Here is a 17,625-nt window from a genome sequence, read left to right as displayed (position 1 = left end):
GAGCAGGAGTCAGGAGTTGGGGTGAGGGGGATAGGGACCTGGCGCCCACCTAGAAGAGGCAACATAGAGTCTAACTGACCCCATGCTCAACCAAATTGGGAAACCCAGAACAAGAGCCAAACAGCAGATGAATCCAGGACCTGGCGAGAGATCATCTATCCATTTGCTAGAGATATATAATACTGACTTACCATTCTATATAAGACAGAGCTCAGTTAGTGTTCCATATCTCTGCCTACTGGTGAATGGTTATAACTGAACAAGGAAAGCACAGTTAATTACTGTAACAGGTGTTATCCAGGGACAGCAGGCAGATATTCTCACATGTGGGCAACGTCATCCACATGGCCTGATGCGGACAGCTGCAAAAGTGCTGTTGCATTTTAAGAACTTTAGAAAGTTCGCGACAGACCGCACCACGTATGCCTTCCCACCTGATGTAGGCTCACGTCTCCTCAGTTCAGATAGCCAGCTAAGAAGCCAACCACGGGAGGTGGGTGGGTTGTAAGAATATTTGCCTGCTGTCCCTGGATAACACCTGTTATGGTAAGTAGCTGTACTTTCTCCCAGGGCAAGCATGCAGCATATTCTCACATGTGGGTGACCTCCAAGTAGCCAGAATGGGATGGTGGGAGTGTTGGCGTTTAGGAAAATAAATTTTGTAATATTGCTTGGCCAAAGTGGCCATCCTGTCTGGAATAGGATTCTAGACAATAGTGAGACCTGAAGGTATGAATCGAGGACCAAGTAGCAGCTTTGCATATTTCATCAATAGGAGTAGATCTAAGGAAAGCTACTGAAGCTGCCATAGCTCAAACTTTATTGGCTATGACTCGACTTTCCAGTTGCAACCCAGCCTGACCATAACAAAATGAAATGCAAGCAAGTTTACCAAGTTTATTGTAAATTTGATTAAACACTTATCAAAATACTAAGCGTATTACAGCAATAAAATAGGGGTAAGAACATAATTATAAACAGCAGTATTAAACAGACAAAATATACTCAGACGAACAAGACACAAAGTAAATGTAATAAGAACAAAAAGGATAGGTGGAAGAACTACTATAAATACAGAAAAGAGAACATATATGGGAAAAACAAAAGGACTAAGGGGTTCAATAAGAAAAGAATAGTAGCATAGTTAGCCAAAAGCATCAATGAATAAGAAACTTTTTAAAGCAGCCAACCAGTTGGAAATGTGTCCTCTTGGAAACAGGATGCTCCAACTTGTTTGGGTCAAAAGAGACAAAACAGTTGTGGAGAAGATCTATGTGATTTAGTACATTGCAAATACTAGGACAATGCACGTTTGCAGTCCAGAGTATGAAGAGCTGTTTCCCCAGGATGAGAATAAGGCTTGGGAAAGAACACTGGAAGAACAATCAATTAATTTAGATGAAATTCTGTAACAACTTTGGGTAAGAATTATGGATGGGTGCGTAGTACCACCTTGTCATGATGGAATACTGTAAATGGTGGGTGCACTAACAAAGCTTGTAGTTCACTAAGACAACGCGAGAGAAATGAGGAAAACTACTTTCCAAGTGAAATATTTAAGATGAGCCATAGACATTGGATCAAATGGAAGCATCATCAGATGAGCAAGTACCACATTGAGATCCCAGACCACTGGAGGTGGTTTGAGAGGTGGTTTCACATTGAAAAGTCCTTTAATAAATCTGGAAACCACAGGATGAGCAGAGAGAGGTTTTCCATTCAATGGTTGATGAAAAACAGAAATTGCACTAAGTTGGACTCTAATGGAGGTAGATTTGAGGCCAGATTGAGATAAATGAAACAGATAGACGACAATCGAAGACAAGGAGGTAGACTGATGCTCTTGATGATGAAGATTGCACCAAGCAGAAAACCTAGTCCATTTTTGAGTGTAACATTGTCTTGTGGCTGGTTTTCTGGAAGCATCTAAGATGTCTCTCACAGATTGAGAAAACTGAAAGTGCGAAGTCATCCTGAGAGGTACCAGGTTGTCAGGTAGTAGAGACTGCAGGTTGTGATGAAGAAGAGAACCTGACTCTGTGTAAGGAGAGACAGAAAGATTGGTAGTAGAGGTGGCTTCTTGATGCTGACTTGAAGTAGAAGGGAGAACCATGGTTGTTGGGGCCCCAGAGGAGCTGTCAGAATCATGGTGCAGATTCTTGTTTTAGTTTGACAAGTATCTTGAGAATAAGTGGAAATGGATGGAATGCATAGAGGAACTTTTCTGTCCAGTCTAGGAGAAAAGCATCTGCCTCCAGGCGATGAGGAGAGTATAATCTTCACAGAACTGGCGTAGCTTGTTGTGGGGAGACACAATAGGTCTATATCTGGAGATGGGAGTGGTTACTGGGGATGGAGAAGAGTGGATGTGGTCCCTATTCACAAAAGTGGTCACAGGGATGAAGCGGGAAACTACAGGTCGGTAAGGCCTCACTTCGGTTGTTGGAAAAGTAATGGAGGTGTTGCTCAAAGAAAGAATAATGAACTTCCTAGAATCTAATGGGTTACAGGATCCAAGGCAACATGGCTTTACTAAAGGTAAATCTTGTCAAACGAACCTGATTTAATTTTTTGATTGTGTGACCAGAGAGCTGGATGAGGACATATGCCAGATGTAATTTACTTAGATTTCAGAAAAGCCTTTGACACAGTTCCTCACAGGAGGTTCTTAAACAAACTTGAAGGGCTGAAGTTAGGACCCAAAGTGGAAAACCGGATTAGAAACTGGTTGATAGACAAATGCCAGAGAGATGGTGGTTAATGGAAATTGTTCAGAGGAAGGAAAGGTGAGTAGTGGAGGTCTCTCAGGGTTCGGTGCTGGGGACCGATCCTGTTCAATATGTTTGTGAGTGACATTGCTGAAGGGTTAGAAGGAAAAGGTATTGCCTTTTTACTGATGATACCATGATTGTAACAGAGTAGACACCGAGGAGAGAGTGGAAAACATGAAAAAGGATCTACAAAAGTTAGAGGAATAGTCTACTATCTGGCAACTAAAATTCAATGCAAAGAAATGCAGAGTAATGCATTTGGGGATTAATAATCAGAAGGAGGGAGGTGAGAGGCTGATGTGCACGGATGGGGAGAGGGCCCTTCAGGTGATAGTGTCCGAAGATCTAAAGACAACAAAACAATGTGACAAGGCGTTGGCTGCTGCCAGAAGGATGCTGGGCTGTATACAGAGAGACATAACCAGTAGAAGAATGAAGGTGTTGATGCCCCTGTACAGGTCATTGTTGAGACCCCACTTGGAGTACTATGTTCAGTTTTAGAGACAGTATCTCGCAAAGCACACAAAAAGGCTTGAAGTGGCCCAGAGGAGGGTGACAAAAATGATAAGAGGTTTACACCAAAAGACATATGAGGAGAGACTGGAAGCCCTGAATTTGTATACCTTAGAAGAAAGGAGGGACAGGGGAGATATGATTCAGACGTTCAAATACTTGAAAGGTATTAACATAGAACAAAATATTTTCCAGAGAAAGAAAAATGGTAAACCAGAGGACATAATGTGAGCTTGAGGGGTGAAAGACTCAACAGCAATGTAAGGAAATTCTTCTTTACGGAGAGGGTGGTGGATGCCTGGAATGCACTCCCGAGGGAGGTGGTAGAGATGAAAACGATGATGGAGTTCAAAAAAGTGTGGGATGAACACAGAGGATCTAGAATCTGAAAATAATAGTAAATATTGAAGAACTAAGGCCAGTAGTAGGCAGACTTGCATGGTCTGTGTCTGTATATGGCTGTTTTGTGGAGGATGGGCTGGGGAGGGTTTCAATGGCTGGGAGGGTGTAGATGGACTGGAGTGAGCTTTGACAGGGACTTCAGAAGCTGGAATCTAAGAACAGTACAGGGCAAAGCTTTGGATTCTTGCACAGAAATAGCTAAGAAGAAAAAAAAACAACAAATTTTTAGATTGGATCAGGTTGGGAAGACTAGATGGACCATTCAGGTCTTTATCTGCTGTCATCTACTATGTTACTATGTATTTGAGGAGTCTACTATTGAGAAAAATTTTGATGAAGAGTTGGTGAATTAAGTGTCCATTCGTGTGGTTGCAGAATGCAACTTAATTTGTCTGCCAGTGAATTTTTTTCCCCTTGAATATATACAGCTTTGAGAAAAATGTGGGCAATTGCCAAATTCCAAATTTTCTAAGCTTCCCGCAAAGGAGGAAAAAAATCCTGTTCCTCCTTGTATGTTCAAGTAGTACATGGCTACTTGATTTCTGTACAAATGAGAATGACTTGATCTTGAAGAAGATGCTGAAAAGCCTTGAGAGCATTGAAAATCGCTCTGAGTTCCAACAGATTTATGTGATGGCAACGATCTGTGGTAGACCAGTGACCTTGAGTATGGAGACCATCTACATGAGCTCCCCATGCACAGGTTGACAAATCTGTCATGAGAACCTTTTGAAGGAGAGGTGCTTGGAACAGCAAACCTTTGGATATATTGGAAGTGAGCATCCACCATTGAAGAGATTGCTGAAGAGAGGATGTTACTTCAATATGCTGGGAAAGCAGATTGAGAGTCTGCTACCACTGAGAGGCCAGTGTCCACTGAGGAATACTTAGGTGAAGCCTGGCAAAAGAAGTCACGTTAAATGTAGAGGCTATATGACCTAGAAGAACCATCATGTGCCTCGCTGCAAGTGAAGGAAGGAGTGACACCTGATGGCAAAGGTATATGAGAGCATCCTGACGTTGCTGGGGAAGGAATGCTCTGAGCTGCACAGTATCTAGAAGAGCTCCAATGAATTTAAGAGTCTGAGAAGGCTGCAGTTGAGATTTTGGAAAATTGATTTTGAATCCTAAATTTTGCAGAAATAGTATAGTCTGTTGTGTCGCAACAGTAACCCCTGAAACGAGGGATCTTTAATGAGCCAATCATCTATAGATGGCTGAAAGATAGAACCTTGTACTGGTAATGCTAATTTCCCACCCGAAATCTGAGAAACTTGTGAGAGGCTGGGTGAATGGGGAATGTGAGTGTAAGCCTCCTTGAGATCCAGAGGACAAATATCAGGAAGTTCTGCTTCACGCAGAGAGTGGTTGACATCTGGAATTATCTCCCAGAGGAGGTTATTGCGGATCGACCGTCCCAGGATTCAAAAGCAAACTAGATGCACATCTCCTTACGAGAGGCATAGAAGGATATGGGTGACTAAAAATTATCCAGGTGTACACCTAGCAGGGCCTACCGCGTGTGCGGATCGATCGGACTTGATGGACCGAAGGTCTGATCTGGAGAAGGCGCTTCTTATGTTCTTATAACCAATCATTTTGATCCAGAAGAGGATATAGGGACACCAGAGACAGCATCCAAAACTTTTCTTTAACAAGAAATTTGTTGAGAGCTCTGAGGTACAATATCAGCCGAAGATCTCCCATCTTTTTCGGGACAAGGAAATAGCAGGAATAAAACCCCGTGTTCTGCTGGTCCAATGGAACCTTCTCTATGGCATTGAGAATGAGCAGAAATTCAACTTCCTGGAGAAGAGAGAACTGAAGAGGGTTGGAAGGAAACTCTCTTGGAGGATGATCTAGAGGAATACTGAAGAAATGAAGAGAATAACCTCAAATGATATTGAGAACCCAGAGCTTGGAGGTGATGAGTTGCCAACAAGGATGGTAATGAAGCAGGCAACCTCCGATGGGGAGAGGGAGAGGCAGAGACAGCTTGACTGAAATTATGCTCTCGAGTACTTGGTCAAAAAGGCTGATTTGACTTGGAGCAGCTGAGGTTTGGGATTTCTGGGGGATGCTTCTGATGTTGTTTCTTCTGTTGTGGCCTGGAAAGAGGAGCAGACTTGGAGTATAAACGCCTCTAATATGAAGAAGCGGGCGTGTAAGGTTTAGAGGCAGATGATTTAGCCTTAGGCCTCAGCAACAAATTAAAATATTTTTCAGGCTCTGAAAGCTTTTTAGTTGTGTTCTCCTAGAAATGGAATATTAGCTAACCGATCTTGAAGGTTAGGATCCATGTCTGCTACCCTTAACCATGCAAGCCTCCTCATGGCTACTGAGATTGCAGACACTCTAGAAGACAGCTCAAAGGCATCATAAGAGGACTGCACGATATGTTGCCTGAGCTGCTGAAGAGTATGGAACATGTGCTGAAACTCTGACTTCCGATGTGAGGCAGATATTTGAAATATGTTGGCATAGTTTTTACCCAGTACTTCAAATAGCAAGTGAAATAAAAATTGTAAGTTATAACTCTTTTAGCAAGCATGGAATTCTGGTAGAGATGTCTACCAAACTTGTCCATTGAGTGACTCTCACGTCCTGGAGGGACAGTAGCATAGATTTTAGATGGAACAGATTTCTTAAGAGTGGACTCCACTACGAGAGACTGTTGAGAGAGCTGAGGCTTATTATCGAAACCAGGAATAGGGATGATCCTATATTGAGAGTCAAGCTTTCTGAGAGCAGCTGGTACAGAATAAGGGGAGTCCCAATTCTTACGAAGAGCTTCTTTGAGGATACCATGCAAAGGAAGCTTGAGTAGTTCCTTAGGAAGATATTTTATATCCATGGTCTCTATGTACTCCTCAGAATATTTGGAATCTGCCTCCAATTTTACTACAAGGTCCTTAATTATCTGCCTGATGAAATGGGTAAAAGAGACTGGTTCAGAAGGAGAAGGCTCCATATGGGAAGCAGAGCGAGGATAATGCTCTATCTGGGAACCATAAGCTTCCATAGATGAGGGAGACGCCTCATGAACAGACTGGAGATGTAGATCTGAATCCACAGGAATGGAAAGAGAATGGTACCTTCAGTTTTCCTCGTACCAAACCGATGAAGCAGGTGGACACAGATCGCGTATGCTTTTCCGAGCATGCAGGAGAAATATGCTTTGACTTGGAAGAGTATTTGCCAGATTTGGTAGATGGAAGGTATGGGGACGAATGTCTGGAATGACTGGATCTATGCCCAGAAGAGGGACACTTCTTCTGTATACACTCCGAAGAAGTTGATCGTTACCTTGAGGCAACGATGCTTGGGTGAAGGTGTCTGATGCTTCGAGGAGCGACGCTTGGGTGAAGGTGTCCGATGCTTCGAGGATCGACGCTTTGGTGAAGATGTCCAATGCCTGGAGGAGCGATGTTTCTGAGGAGGAAATTGGAGCTGAGAAGCATGGCTCGATTAAGATGATCGGTGCCATGGAGGTGGTACCGATGAGGCAGTGGTGGTACCTGCATCTTGCATGGAGAAAAGCTCAGGCTGGGCCAGTACCGGAGGAGTCGAGATGGGAGTGACCATCTGGAACATGTCCCAAAACTCCAGTTTAAAGAGAGCATCAAGCTTCTCTTTGGCCTGCACCGATACCGTGACTTGGATGCCGGTATCAATAGTGCTGTGGCTCACTCCAGAGAGGATGATATAGAGGAAGATGCACCCCTTAAGGTTGAAGTAAGCCGCATCAAGGGTCTCTGTTTGGTCAGTTAAGACTAGACTCTGTACCTTTGTGGCCTGAGACACCGTCTGGGAAGCTGTGACTTTTTAGCTGGCTTATCTGACGCTATAGTCTGCGACACCGACATGGAAAGCAGGGTACCTTAGATGATGGTGATGCCTTCAATGTCGAGGGCTTAGATGATGTTGAAGGTACATGTGATGCATCCATGATACCGAAAAAGTTGTTTCTGCTGGGAAACAAAAAGTTCAATCATGTTTCTCCTTTGCTGAAAAAGCTTCATTGGTTACCTCTCTGTTATATAGGATCCAATTTAAATATGCAACCATCATTTTTAAACTTCTTTATGGAATATTTGACCTTTGGATTCCTTTATGTTGGAATACATACAGATCCTGTTATATGAGGAACACACAGAAGTACAAGTTATCGTTTCCCTCTCTTAAGGGAATTAAATTAACAGGGAAACTTTATCAGTCCTATACTTTCAAGTTGGTAGAGATTTTGAATGGACTACCGGGCCAACTACAATTATTTTTGAAAACCTTAAAAACTTTGCTTTTTTTCACAATACAGTCAAACTTCAGTTTATGAGTGCACCGGTTTGCGAGTGTTTTGCAAGACGAGCAAAACATTCGCAAAATTGGTGCCTCGGAAACCGAGTTTGACTTGGTTTATGAGCGCCACCCCCCTGCGATCTGGCATCCCCCCAGTGATACGGCATCCCCCACCGCTCGTGTTGTCGTCCCTCCCCGCGATCCTACATCCCCCCCGAGCACCGCAACGACATCACTTACCCCGAATGGGCACTGGCACCAGCACCAATGCAAAGGAGGTGCTGGTGCCCGAAGATCCTTCCTCTTCTGGCCTGGGCTGGGCGGTGCAACCGAGATCCTCCCTCTTCCCTGTGCTGGGCTGGACTGGGCTTTGAGCATTTGCGCATGCTCAAAGCCTTCTGGTCTCGCTCTCTCTGAGATTCTTCATCGGGGCCCCCCTGACCATTTCGGGCCCTAGGCACATGCCTACTTGGCCTATTGGTTAATCCTGCCTGATCCAAACCCCATCCTTTTATATGAAAAAAAAAAAGTTTCAGAAGTTCAAAATGTAAACTTTTTCTGAATGCTTATGAATCCAAGACATGAACACAATAACTAAGTAGATGACGACAGATAAAGATCTGCATGGTCCATCCAGTCTGCCAGTAAAGATTAACTCAGTGTGTTTTAATATAGCATATATATTCTTGATCTTATCCATCTTTGCCATTTTCAGGGAACAGACTGTAGAAGTCTATATAGCACTGAACATTCTCCCCCCCCCCCCCCCACCCCATCTACTGAAGTTGCTGTCAAAGCCAACTAGAGCCCATCTAGATGTGTCTAGCCATAATCGAGGGCAAATGTCTATAAAGCATATTCTCAACATTTTGGAGTCTGCAACTTTAGTCACGTTTCCTCAGAGATGGCAACATATTGTCTCCCATTGCAATTATTTGTGAAACCTAGCTGAACCTCATAAACAACTACTATTTATGAGAAATTATTTAGGTTTCTATCAGAAGTTAGATATTACCCTGGTCACATAGCCACTGTATCTTTTTAAATACAATCTCAGAAACATTTTAAGATTTTCAACTCCAGTCTACATTTCTATATTTTAAAATAGTTCTATAGTATTTCAAGTCCTGAACTTATTACATGCAAAACCATATTACTTATTTATATTTAAAAAATTGTTATCCGCCTAAAGCCTAGACAGCTTAATTAGTCCAGTAGGGTATCACTTTATAAATGCTACTTGCAGAAAATAAAAATAACTGAGAACAAATCCTTACTTACTTTGGAAGGTGAACCTTCAGTGATTTTCACTAGTTGCCAAAGAATAGAGAAATGAGAACATTGCAACGCCTGTACAACTATCTGTAATAAGAAAGGCCAGAAAGAAGTAGTTTAATTTAGTAGTAACAGTCCAAATTTTCTCTAGGTAATAAATTCCATGCTTGTTAACTGTGACTTAGCATACTAAATGGCATGTCACCAAGGTAGCAGCTACTGCACTCATCTAACAAAAATATACACTAATCTGTGTGTTAACTGTTTAATGACCTCCTAGTAGTTAATCAAGATGAAATTGCAGAATTAGATGAGCAAGTGATGCAACAAAGAGGCCATGCCTCTTGTGTACAGCAGCTCCCTTTAAATATTGACCCCATTTCTACTGAGCTTTCCCTCTAGTTATATTTCATGGACATGAAGCCATAAAATTCCTTCACATTTTTCAGGAAGGGAAAAAAAAAAATCTGACTGTTTTGGAGGCATCTCTGTCACGTGCCTTTAAGAATACTGACTACCCCCCCAAAAAAAATTTTGTATATAGCACCAGTTTCTGATTTGCTGATTAGTGTGTGCAACTGTTTTACAAGACCAACTGGTGCTGATAATTGGCAATTGACACCTCATAACTGATGCTAATAAGCACTAATTAGAAGTTATGAACAACAACTTGATACATGAATCTCAAAAGGGGGCATGGCCAGGGGAGGAGCATAGGCGGATCATGGACTTTCCTAAAAGTTAAGTACATTCTTATAGAATATGCCTAATCTGCGCACAACTTGGGTACAGGTATTTAGGCCTGGTTTTTCTTGGTCAAAATGAATGTGCCTAAATGTCAGTGATGCGTACAGCCACTGAGCTTGATTCTGTATATGACATGCCACTAAGTATGAGTCTGATCAGTGCCAATTTTTTTAGGCGCCATATATACAATCAGACCCTAAGGGTGTAATTAACTTAAAGGCAATTCTATAACTGGATTGTCACAGTAGAGGTTATGGCCTAGTAGTTAGAACTGCCTGCCTCAGCACCCTGAGGTTGTGAGTTTGAACCTAGCCTGCTCCTTGTGACTCTAGGCAAGACAAGGTATCAAAGTTAGATTGTAAGCTTGCCAGGACAGATAGGGAAAATATTTGAGTACCTGATTACTATTTATTGTATTATAAATCGCTTTGGGTGAATCTCTTCATAAAAAAGGCAGTTAATAAATCCAAATAAATATATTAAGCATTGTTTATATAAAATATTAATAGGCCAGAGAAAAAGAGATTATGGGCTATATTCACTAACCTGCCCTATCGTGACCGGGCAGGTCCGATGGATTCACAAATCAGCAATATTCAAATGGGGGCGATCAGAGGATCGCCCCCATCCTGCTGTCACAGATCGCTAGTGTGCGACCCGACGCATGCACAGACCATCTGTAGATAGTCTGCATATGCGTCTAAGACCCATCTGAGCTGCAACTTTTTTTTTTTTTTTTTTTTACTTTAATTATTGTAGCCAGTGAGCCCGTGGGTTTAACCCACAGGATAAAAACCATGAGCTCGCAATGTGGGGAAGGGCAGGAGAGATTCAGGGTGGCAGGCAGAAGAGATCAGGAGAAGAGCAGGGCGGCGATTCAAGAGAGAGCAGGACGGCAATTCGGGGCGGCAGGCAGGACAGATTTAGGCAGCAGGCAGGAGAGATTCGGAGCAGCAGAGAGCAGGGGAATGCAAAGAGTAGGGCTTCAATGGAGCTGGAGAGTCGGAAAGGATGTCTGCAACTGGTCCCCAGCAGTTGCTTCTTGGGTTGACCGGCCTGCCCAGTCAGATTGCAAAATTTGTTTTGTGAATTGTATCCCTGCCTACTTTGTATGCCATTCCCCTCATTTGCATGCACATATCAGATTTGGATTGGCAGAGAGGTAAGTTAATCGGGCCGGAGTAAAATAGGGTTGCAAACCAATCAGTACACGATCGGTTTGCTTAGTGAATCTAGCCCTATGTACTTACCCTGGTAAGCTCTTTTCTGGTAGAAAGGTGAGACATTCTAGATGTGGGTAGTGTCCCCATAGCTGCATGCCAACTGCAGAAGGAATCTAATTCAGATTTTTCTCTGTGCCTCTTCTGTACTTCACTGAACTCCTTAGCGCAACCTACAGTTAGTACCCAAGCACCAAGGGCCACCAAACCAACATGAAGTAGAGACACCCATATCAATCAAGGTCATCAATAACTGTTCTGTTCATAGGAGTTAACATGAGAATATCAGCTGCAAACAGCCGGCAAAACCTCAAGGGAACTCGGAAACTATTCCTGCCGAGAAGAGTAACATATATAGCACAGTATTATCCAGGGACAGCAGGCAGATATTCTCATATGTGGGTGACATCATCCACGGAGCCCGGATACGGACAGCGTCGCAAGCAGATTTGCTTGTAGAACTTTAGAAAGTTTGCAACTGCTGCACCGCGCATGCGTGAGTTCCTTCCCGCCCAGTGCAGGGTGCGCCTCTCCTCAGTTTAGATAGCTAGCAGAGAAGCCAACCAGGGGAGATGGGTGGGTTGTGACAATATCTGCCTGCTGTCCCTGGATAATAAGTAACTGTGCTTTATCCCAGGACAAGCAGGCAGCATATTCTCACATGTGGGTGACCTCCAAGCTAACCAAAATGGGATGGTGAGAGTGTTGGCAACTTAGGAGAATAAATTTTGTAAAACTGCCTGGCCAAAATGGCCATCCCGTCTGGAAAAAGTATCCAGACAATAATGAGAAGTGAAAGTATAAACCGAGGACCAAGTGGCAGCTTTGCTGATTTCCTCAATAGGAATGGATCTAAGGAAAGCCACTGATGCCGCCATGTATCTGACTTTGTGGGCTGTGACTCAACTCTGTAGACGCAGTCCAGCTTGAGCATAGCAGAAAGAGATGCAAGCAGCTAACCAGTTGGAGATGGTGCGCTTGGAAATCGGATGTCCCAACTTGTTTGGATCGAAGGAAACAAAACGTTGAGGAGCAGATCTATGTGGTTGAGTGCGTTGTAAGTAGAAAGCCAAAGCACGCTTACAGTCCAGAGTATGAAGAGCTGTTTCTCCAGGATGAGAATGAGGCTTTGGAAAAAACACTGGAAGTACAATGGATTGACTGAGGTGAAATTCTGAAACAACTTTAGGTAAGAATTTAGGATGAGTACGGAGGACCACCTTACATGGTGAAATACTGTGGAAGGTGGGTTTGCAACTAAAGCTTGTAGCTCGCTGACCCTGTGAACAGACGTGAGAGCAATGAGAAAAAAACAATTTCCAAGTGAGATATTTAAGATGAGCCAAATCCATTGGTTCGAAAGGAGGCTTCATCAATTGAGAAAGAACAACATCAAGATCCCAACCACTGGAGGAGGTTTTGAGAGGTGGTTTGACATTGAAAAGACCTTTCATAAATCTGGAAACCACAGGATGAGCAGAAAGGGGTTTCCCTTTGATAGGCTGATGAAAAGCAGCAATTGCACTGAAATGGACTCAAATGGATGTGGATTTGAGGCCTGATTGAGACAGGTAATCCAAAACTGAAGACCAGGAGGTAGATTGAGACTCCTTGTGATGACTGGTGTACCAAGCAGAAAATCTAGTTCATTTCTGATTGTAGCATTGTCTAGTGGTAGGCTTCCGAGAAGCCTCTAAAATGTCCTGTACAGATTGAGAAAACTGTAGAGTGGCAATTAAGTTGAGAGGTACCAAGCTGTCAGGTGCACAAAGACTGCAGGATGGGATGGAGTAGAGACCCTGACTGTGTAAGCAGAGAGGGAAAAACTGGTAGAAGCAGTGACTCCCTTCTGCTGAGTTGAAGTAGAAGGAAGTACCAAGGTTGTCTGGGCCACAGAGTAGCTATGAGAATCATGGTTAAGGGGCTGGAGTTGTCGTACAGCGAGAGATTAGAGAAACTGGGCCTCTTCTCCTTTGAAAGAGAAGAACTGAGAGGGGACATGATTGAAACATTCAAGATAATGAAGGGAATAGACTTAGTAGATAAAGACAGGTTGTTCACTCTCTCCAAGGTAGGGAGAACGAGAGGACACTCTCTAAAGTTAAAAGGGGATATGATTCCATATAAACGTAAGGAAGTTCTTCTTCACCCAGAGAGTGGTGGAAAACTGGAACGCTCTTCTGGAGGCTGTCATAGGGGAAAACACCCTCCAGGGATTCAAGACAGTTAGAAGAGTTCCTGCTGAACTGGAACGTATGCTGGTAGGGCTGGCCTCAGTTATGACACTGGTCTTTGACCTAGGGGCAACTGCGGGAGCAGACTGCTGGGCACAATGGACCACTGGTCTGACCAAGCAGCGGCAATTCTTATGTTCCTGTTTGAGTTTGACAAGTGTCTTGAGAATGAGAGGGAATAGAGGGAACGTATAGAGAAACTGATTCATCCATTCCAGTAGAAAATCATCTGCCTCCAGTCAGTGAGGAGAGTATATCCTGGAGCAGAACTGAGGCAGTTTGTTGTTGTGGGGGTATGCGAAGAGATCTATCTGAGGAGTTCCCCACTGAGAAAAAATGTGATGAAGAGGAGAGGAATTGAGTGTCCATTCGTGAGGTTGTAGAAGACGACTCAATTTGTCCGCCAGATAGTTTTTCTCTCCTTGAATGTAGACAGCTTTGAGGAAGATGTTGTGAAGGATTGCCCAATCCCATAGCTGTAGAGCTTCCTGGCAAAGGGGGAGAGATCCTGTTCCTCCCTGCTTGTAGACATAGTACATGGCGACTTGATTGTCTTTCTGAATGAGGACTACCTGGTCATGAAGAAGATGTTGAAAAGCTTTGAGAGCATTAAAGATCATTCTGAGTTCCAACAGATTGATGTGACACTGATGATCGATGTTGGACCAATGGCCCTGAGAACGGAGATAATCAAGATGAGCCCCCCCCAAGCGTAGGTTGAGGAATCTGTCGTGAGAACCTTCTGATGAGAGGGCGTTTGAAACAGTAAACCTCTGGAGAAATTGGAAGAGAGCATCCACCAGTAAAGAGACTATCTCAACGAAGGAGTCACTCTGATGTGATAAGAGAGTGGGTTGCAAGCCTGCGCTCACTGAAACGCCAGGGTCCACTGAGGAATTCTGAGGTGAAGTCTGGCAAAAGGCGCCACGTGAACTGTAGAGTCTATGTGACCTAGAAGAACCATCATGTGTCTGGCTGAAATTGTAGTCAAGGAAGACACTCTGTGACAGAGATGAATGAGAGCATCTTGGCGTTGTTGAGGAAGGAATGCTCTGAGTTGGATAATGTCCAGAGCAGCTCCGATGAACTGTAAAGTCTGAGAGGGCTGTAGCTTAGACTTGGGAAAGTTGATTTCAAACTCCAAGCTTTGTAGGAACAACATAGTCCGTTGGGTCACTACAATAACCCCTTGAGATTTTGAATCCTTGATGAGCCAGTCGTCCAGGTACGGGAACACCTGTAGACCATGGTTCCGCAGAGCTGTTGCTACTACAACTAGGCACTTGGTGAACACTCTTGAAGAGGAAGCCAGGCTGAAAGGTAGCACTCTGTACTGAAAATGCAGATTCCCCACCCGAAATCTGAGGAATTGTCGAGAGGCTGGATGAATGGGAATGTGAGTGTAAGCCTCTTTTAAATCTAGAGACAAGAAAGCACAGTTACTTACTATAACAGTTGTTATCCAGGGACAGCAGGCAGCTATTCTCACAAGTGGGTGACGTCATCCAAACGGAGCCTTGATGCGGACGCCTCACAAGCAGACTTGCTTGAAGAAACTCGAAGTTTCTAGTTGCCCACACCGTGCATGTGCGAGTGGCTTCCCGCCCAGCGCAGGGCGCGTCTCCTCAGTTCAGATAGCTAGCAGAGAAGCCACTCACCGGGAAGGTGGGTGGGATGTGAGAATAGCTGCCTGCTGTCCCTGGATAACAACTGTTATGGTAAGTAACTGTGCTTTATCCCAGGACAAGCAGGCAGGTATTCTCACAAGTGGGTGATCTCCAAGCTAACCAAAGTGGGATGGTGGGAGAGTTGGCAACTTAGGAGAATAAATTTTGCAATACTGTTTGGCCAAACTGTCCATCCCGTCTGGAGAAAGTATCCAGACAATAGTGAGAAGTGAAGGTATGAACCGAGGACCAGGTAGCAGCTCTACAATTTTCCTCAATAGGAGTAGATTTGAGGAAAGCTACAGAAGCTGCCATTGCTCTGACCTTATGGGCTGTGACTTTACTGTGAAGGGGTAATCCAGCCTGGGTATAGCAGAAAGAGATACAAGCCGCCATCCAGTTGGAGATGGTACACATAGAAATAGGACGTCCCAACTTGTTTGGATCAAAGGAGACAAAAAGTTGAGGAGCAGTTCTGTGTGGTTTGGTGCGTTCCAAAGCCAAAGCACGTTTACAGTCCAGAGTATGAAGAGCTGATTCTCCAGGATGAGAATGAGGCTTTGGAAAAAATACTGGAAGACAATGGATTGGTTGAGATGAAATTCAGAGACCACTTTAGGAAGGAATTTTGGATGAGTGCGAAGAACCTCCTTGTCATGATGGAACACTGTAAAAGGTGGATTTGATTTGATTTGATTTCGATCCACAACTAAGAACATAAGAACATAAGAGTTGCCTCTGCTGGGTCAGATCAGAGGTCTATCGCGCCCAGCAGTCCACACCCGCGGCGGCCCATCAGGTCTACAACCTGTTAAGTGGTCCCTGACTTTTCCTATAACCTATCTCTAAATCTATCTGTACCCTCTAATTCTATCTGTACCCCTCAATCCCCTTATCCTTCAGGAATTTATCTAAACCTTCCTTGAACCTCCGTAGCGTGCCCTGCCCTATCACAACCTCGGGGAGTGCATTCCATGTGTCCACCACCCTCTAAGTAAAGAAGAACTTCCTAGCATTTGTTCTAAACCTGTCCCCTTTCAATTTCTCTGAGTGCCCCCTTGTACTTGCGGTTCCCCACAGTCTGAAGAATCTGTTCCTGTCTACCTTCTCTATGCCTTTCAGGATTTTGAAGGTTTCTATCATGTCTCCTCTAAGTCTCCGCTTCTCCAGGGAGAAGAGCCCCAGATTTTCTAACCTGTCAGCGTATGAAAGGTTTTCCATACCTTTTCTCAATTTAGTTGCTCTTCTCTGGACTCCCTCAAGTATTGCCATGTCCTTCCTGAGGTACGGTGACCAGTACTGGACACAGTACTCCAGATGCGGGCACACCATTGCCCGATACAGCGGCATGATGACTTCCTTTGTCCTGGTCGTGATACCCTTTTTGATGATATTCAACATTCTGTTTGCTTTCTTGGAGGCTGCTGCACATTGTGCCGATGCTTTCATTGTTGTATCCACCAACACACCTAGGTTTCTTTCAAGGTTACTTACCCCTAGCAGTGATCCCCCCATTTTGTAGCAGAACATCGGGTTCTTTTTCCTTACATGCATGACCTTGCATTTCTCTACATTAAAGCTCATTTGCCACTTTTTTGCCCATTCTTCCAGTCTCGCTAGGTCCCTTTGCAGGTCTTCACAGTCTTCCGTGGTTCTAACCCTGCTGCAAAGTTTGGTGTCATCTGCAAATTTAATAACCTCACATTTCGTCCCCGTCTCCAGGTCGTTTATGAAGATATTGAACAGGAGCAGTCCCAGTACCGACCTCTGCGGAACTCCGCTTGTGACCCATTGCCAGTCTGAGTATTGGCCCTTCACTCCAACCCTCTGTTTCCTGCCCGCCAACCAGTGTTTAATCCATCCATAGACATCCCCTTTCACCCCGTAGTTCCCCAGCTTCTTGAGCAGCCGTTCATGGGGTACCTTGTTGAAGGCTTTTTGGAAGTCAAGGTAAATGATGTCAATGGATTCCCCTTTGTCCATCTGGCTGTTTATCCCTTCAAAGAAGTGCAGTAAGTTCGTGAGGCACGACCTTCCTTGCAGAAGCTGTGCTGGCTCGCCCTTAGCTGTCCATTGTTTTCTATGTGCTCGCAGATGCTGTCCTTAACCAGTGCTTCCATCATCTTTCCCGGAACCAAGGTCAAGCTCACCGGCCTGTAGTTTCCCGGGTCACCCCTCGATCCCTTCTTGAAGATAGGCATTTGCTATTTTCCAGTCCTCCGGGATCTCCCCAGTTTTTAAGGATAGGTTATATATTTGCTGGAGTGTTTCCATTATTTCATTTCTCTGTTCTTTTATTACCCTTGGGTGGATTCCGTCCGAGCCTGGTGATTTGTCGCTCTTCAATCTGTCTATCTGTCGGAAGACATCCTCTTGGCTTACCTCTATTTGCTCCAGCTTTTCATCTTGATCCCCACTTATGATCTCCTCGGGCTCCAGAACATTGGATGTGTCCTCGCTCTTGAAAGCCGACGAGAAGAACTTGTTTAACCTGTCGGCT

The 17,625-nt window shown here is 44.2% G+C and overlaps 1 protein-coding gene across 1 annotated transcript in view; it reads right to left on the bottom strand.

Moving 5' to 3' along the window:
- Positions 1 to 17,625, bottom strand: part of STAG1 (stromal antigen 1) — a 2,074,316-nt gene that overhangs the window by 648,987 nt on the left and 1,407,704 nt on the right. Inside the window, 1 exon segment of the mRNA XM_033958034.1 lies at positions 9,264 to 9,344. Coding sequence (XP_033813925.1) covers positions 9,264 to 9,344 — 81 coding nt within the window.

Source organism: Geotrypetes seraphini, chromosome 9 (assembly GCF_902459505.1).
Source record: "Geotrypetes seraphini chromosome 9, aGeoSer1.1, whole genome shotgun sequence".
Lineage (NCBI taxonomy): Eukaryota > Metazoa > Chordata > Amphibia > Gymnophiona > Dermophiidae > Geotrypetes > Geotrypetes seraphini.
This window is presented reverse-complemented; position numbering and strand designations above follow the sequence as displayed.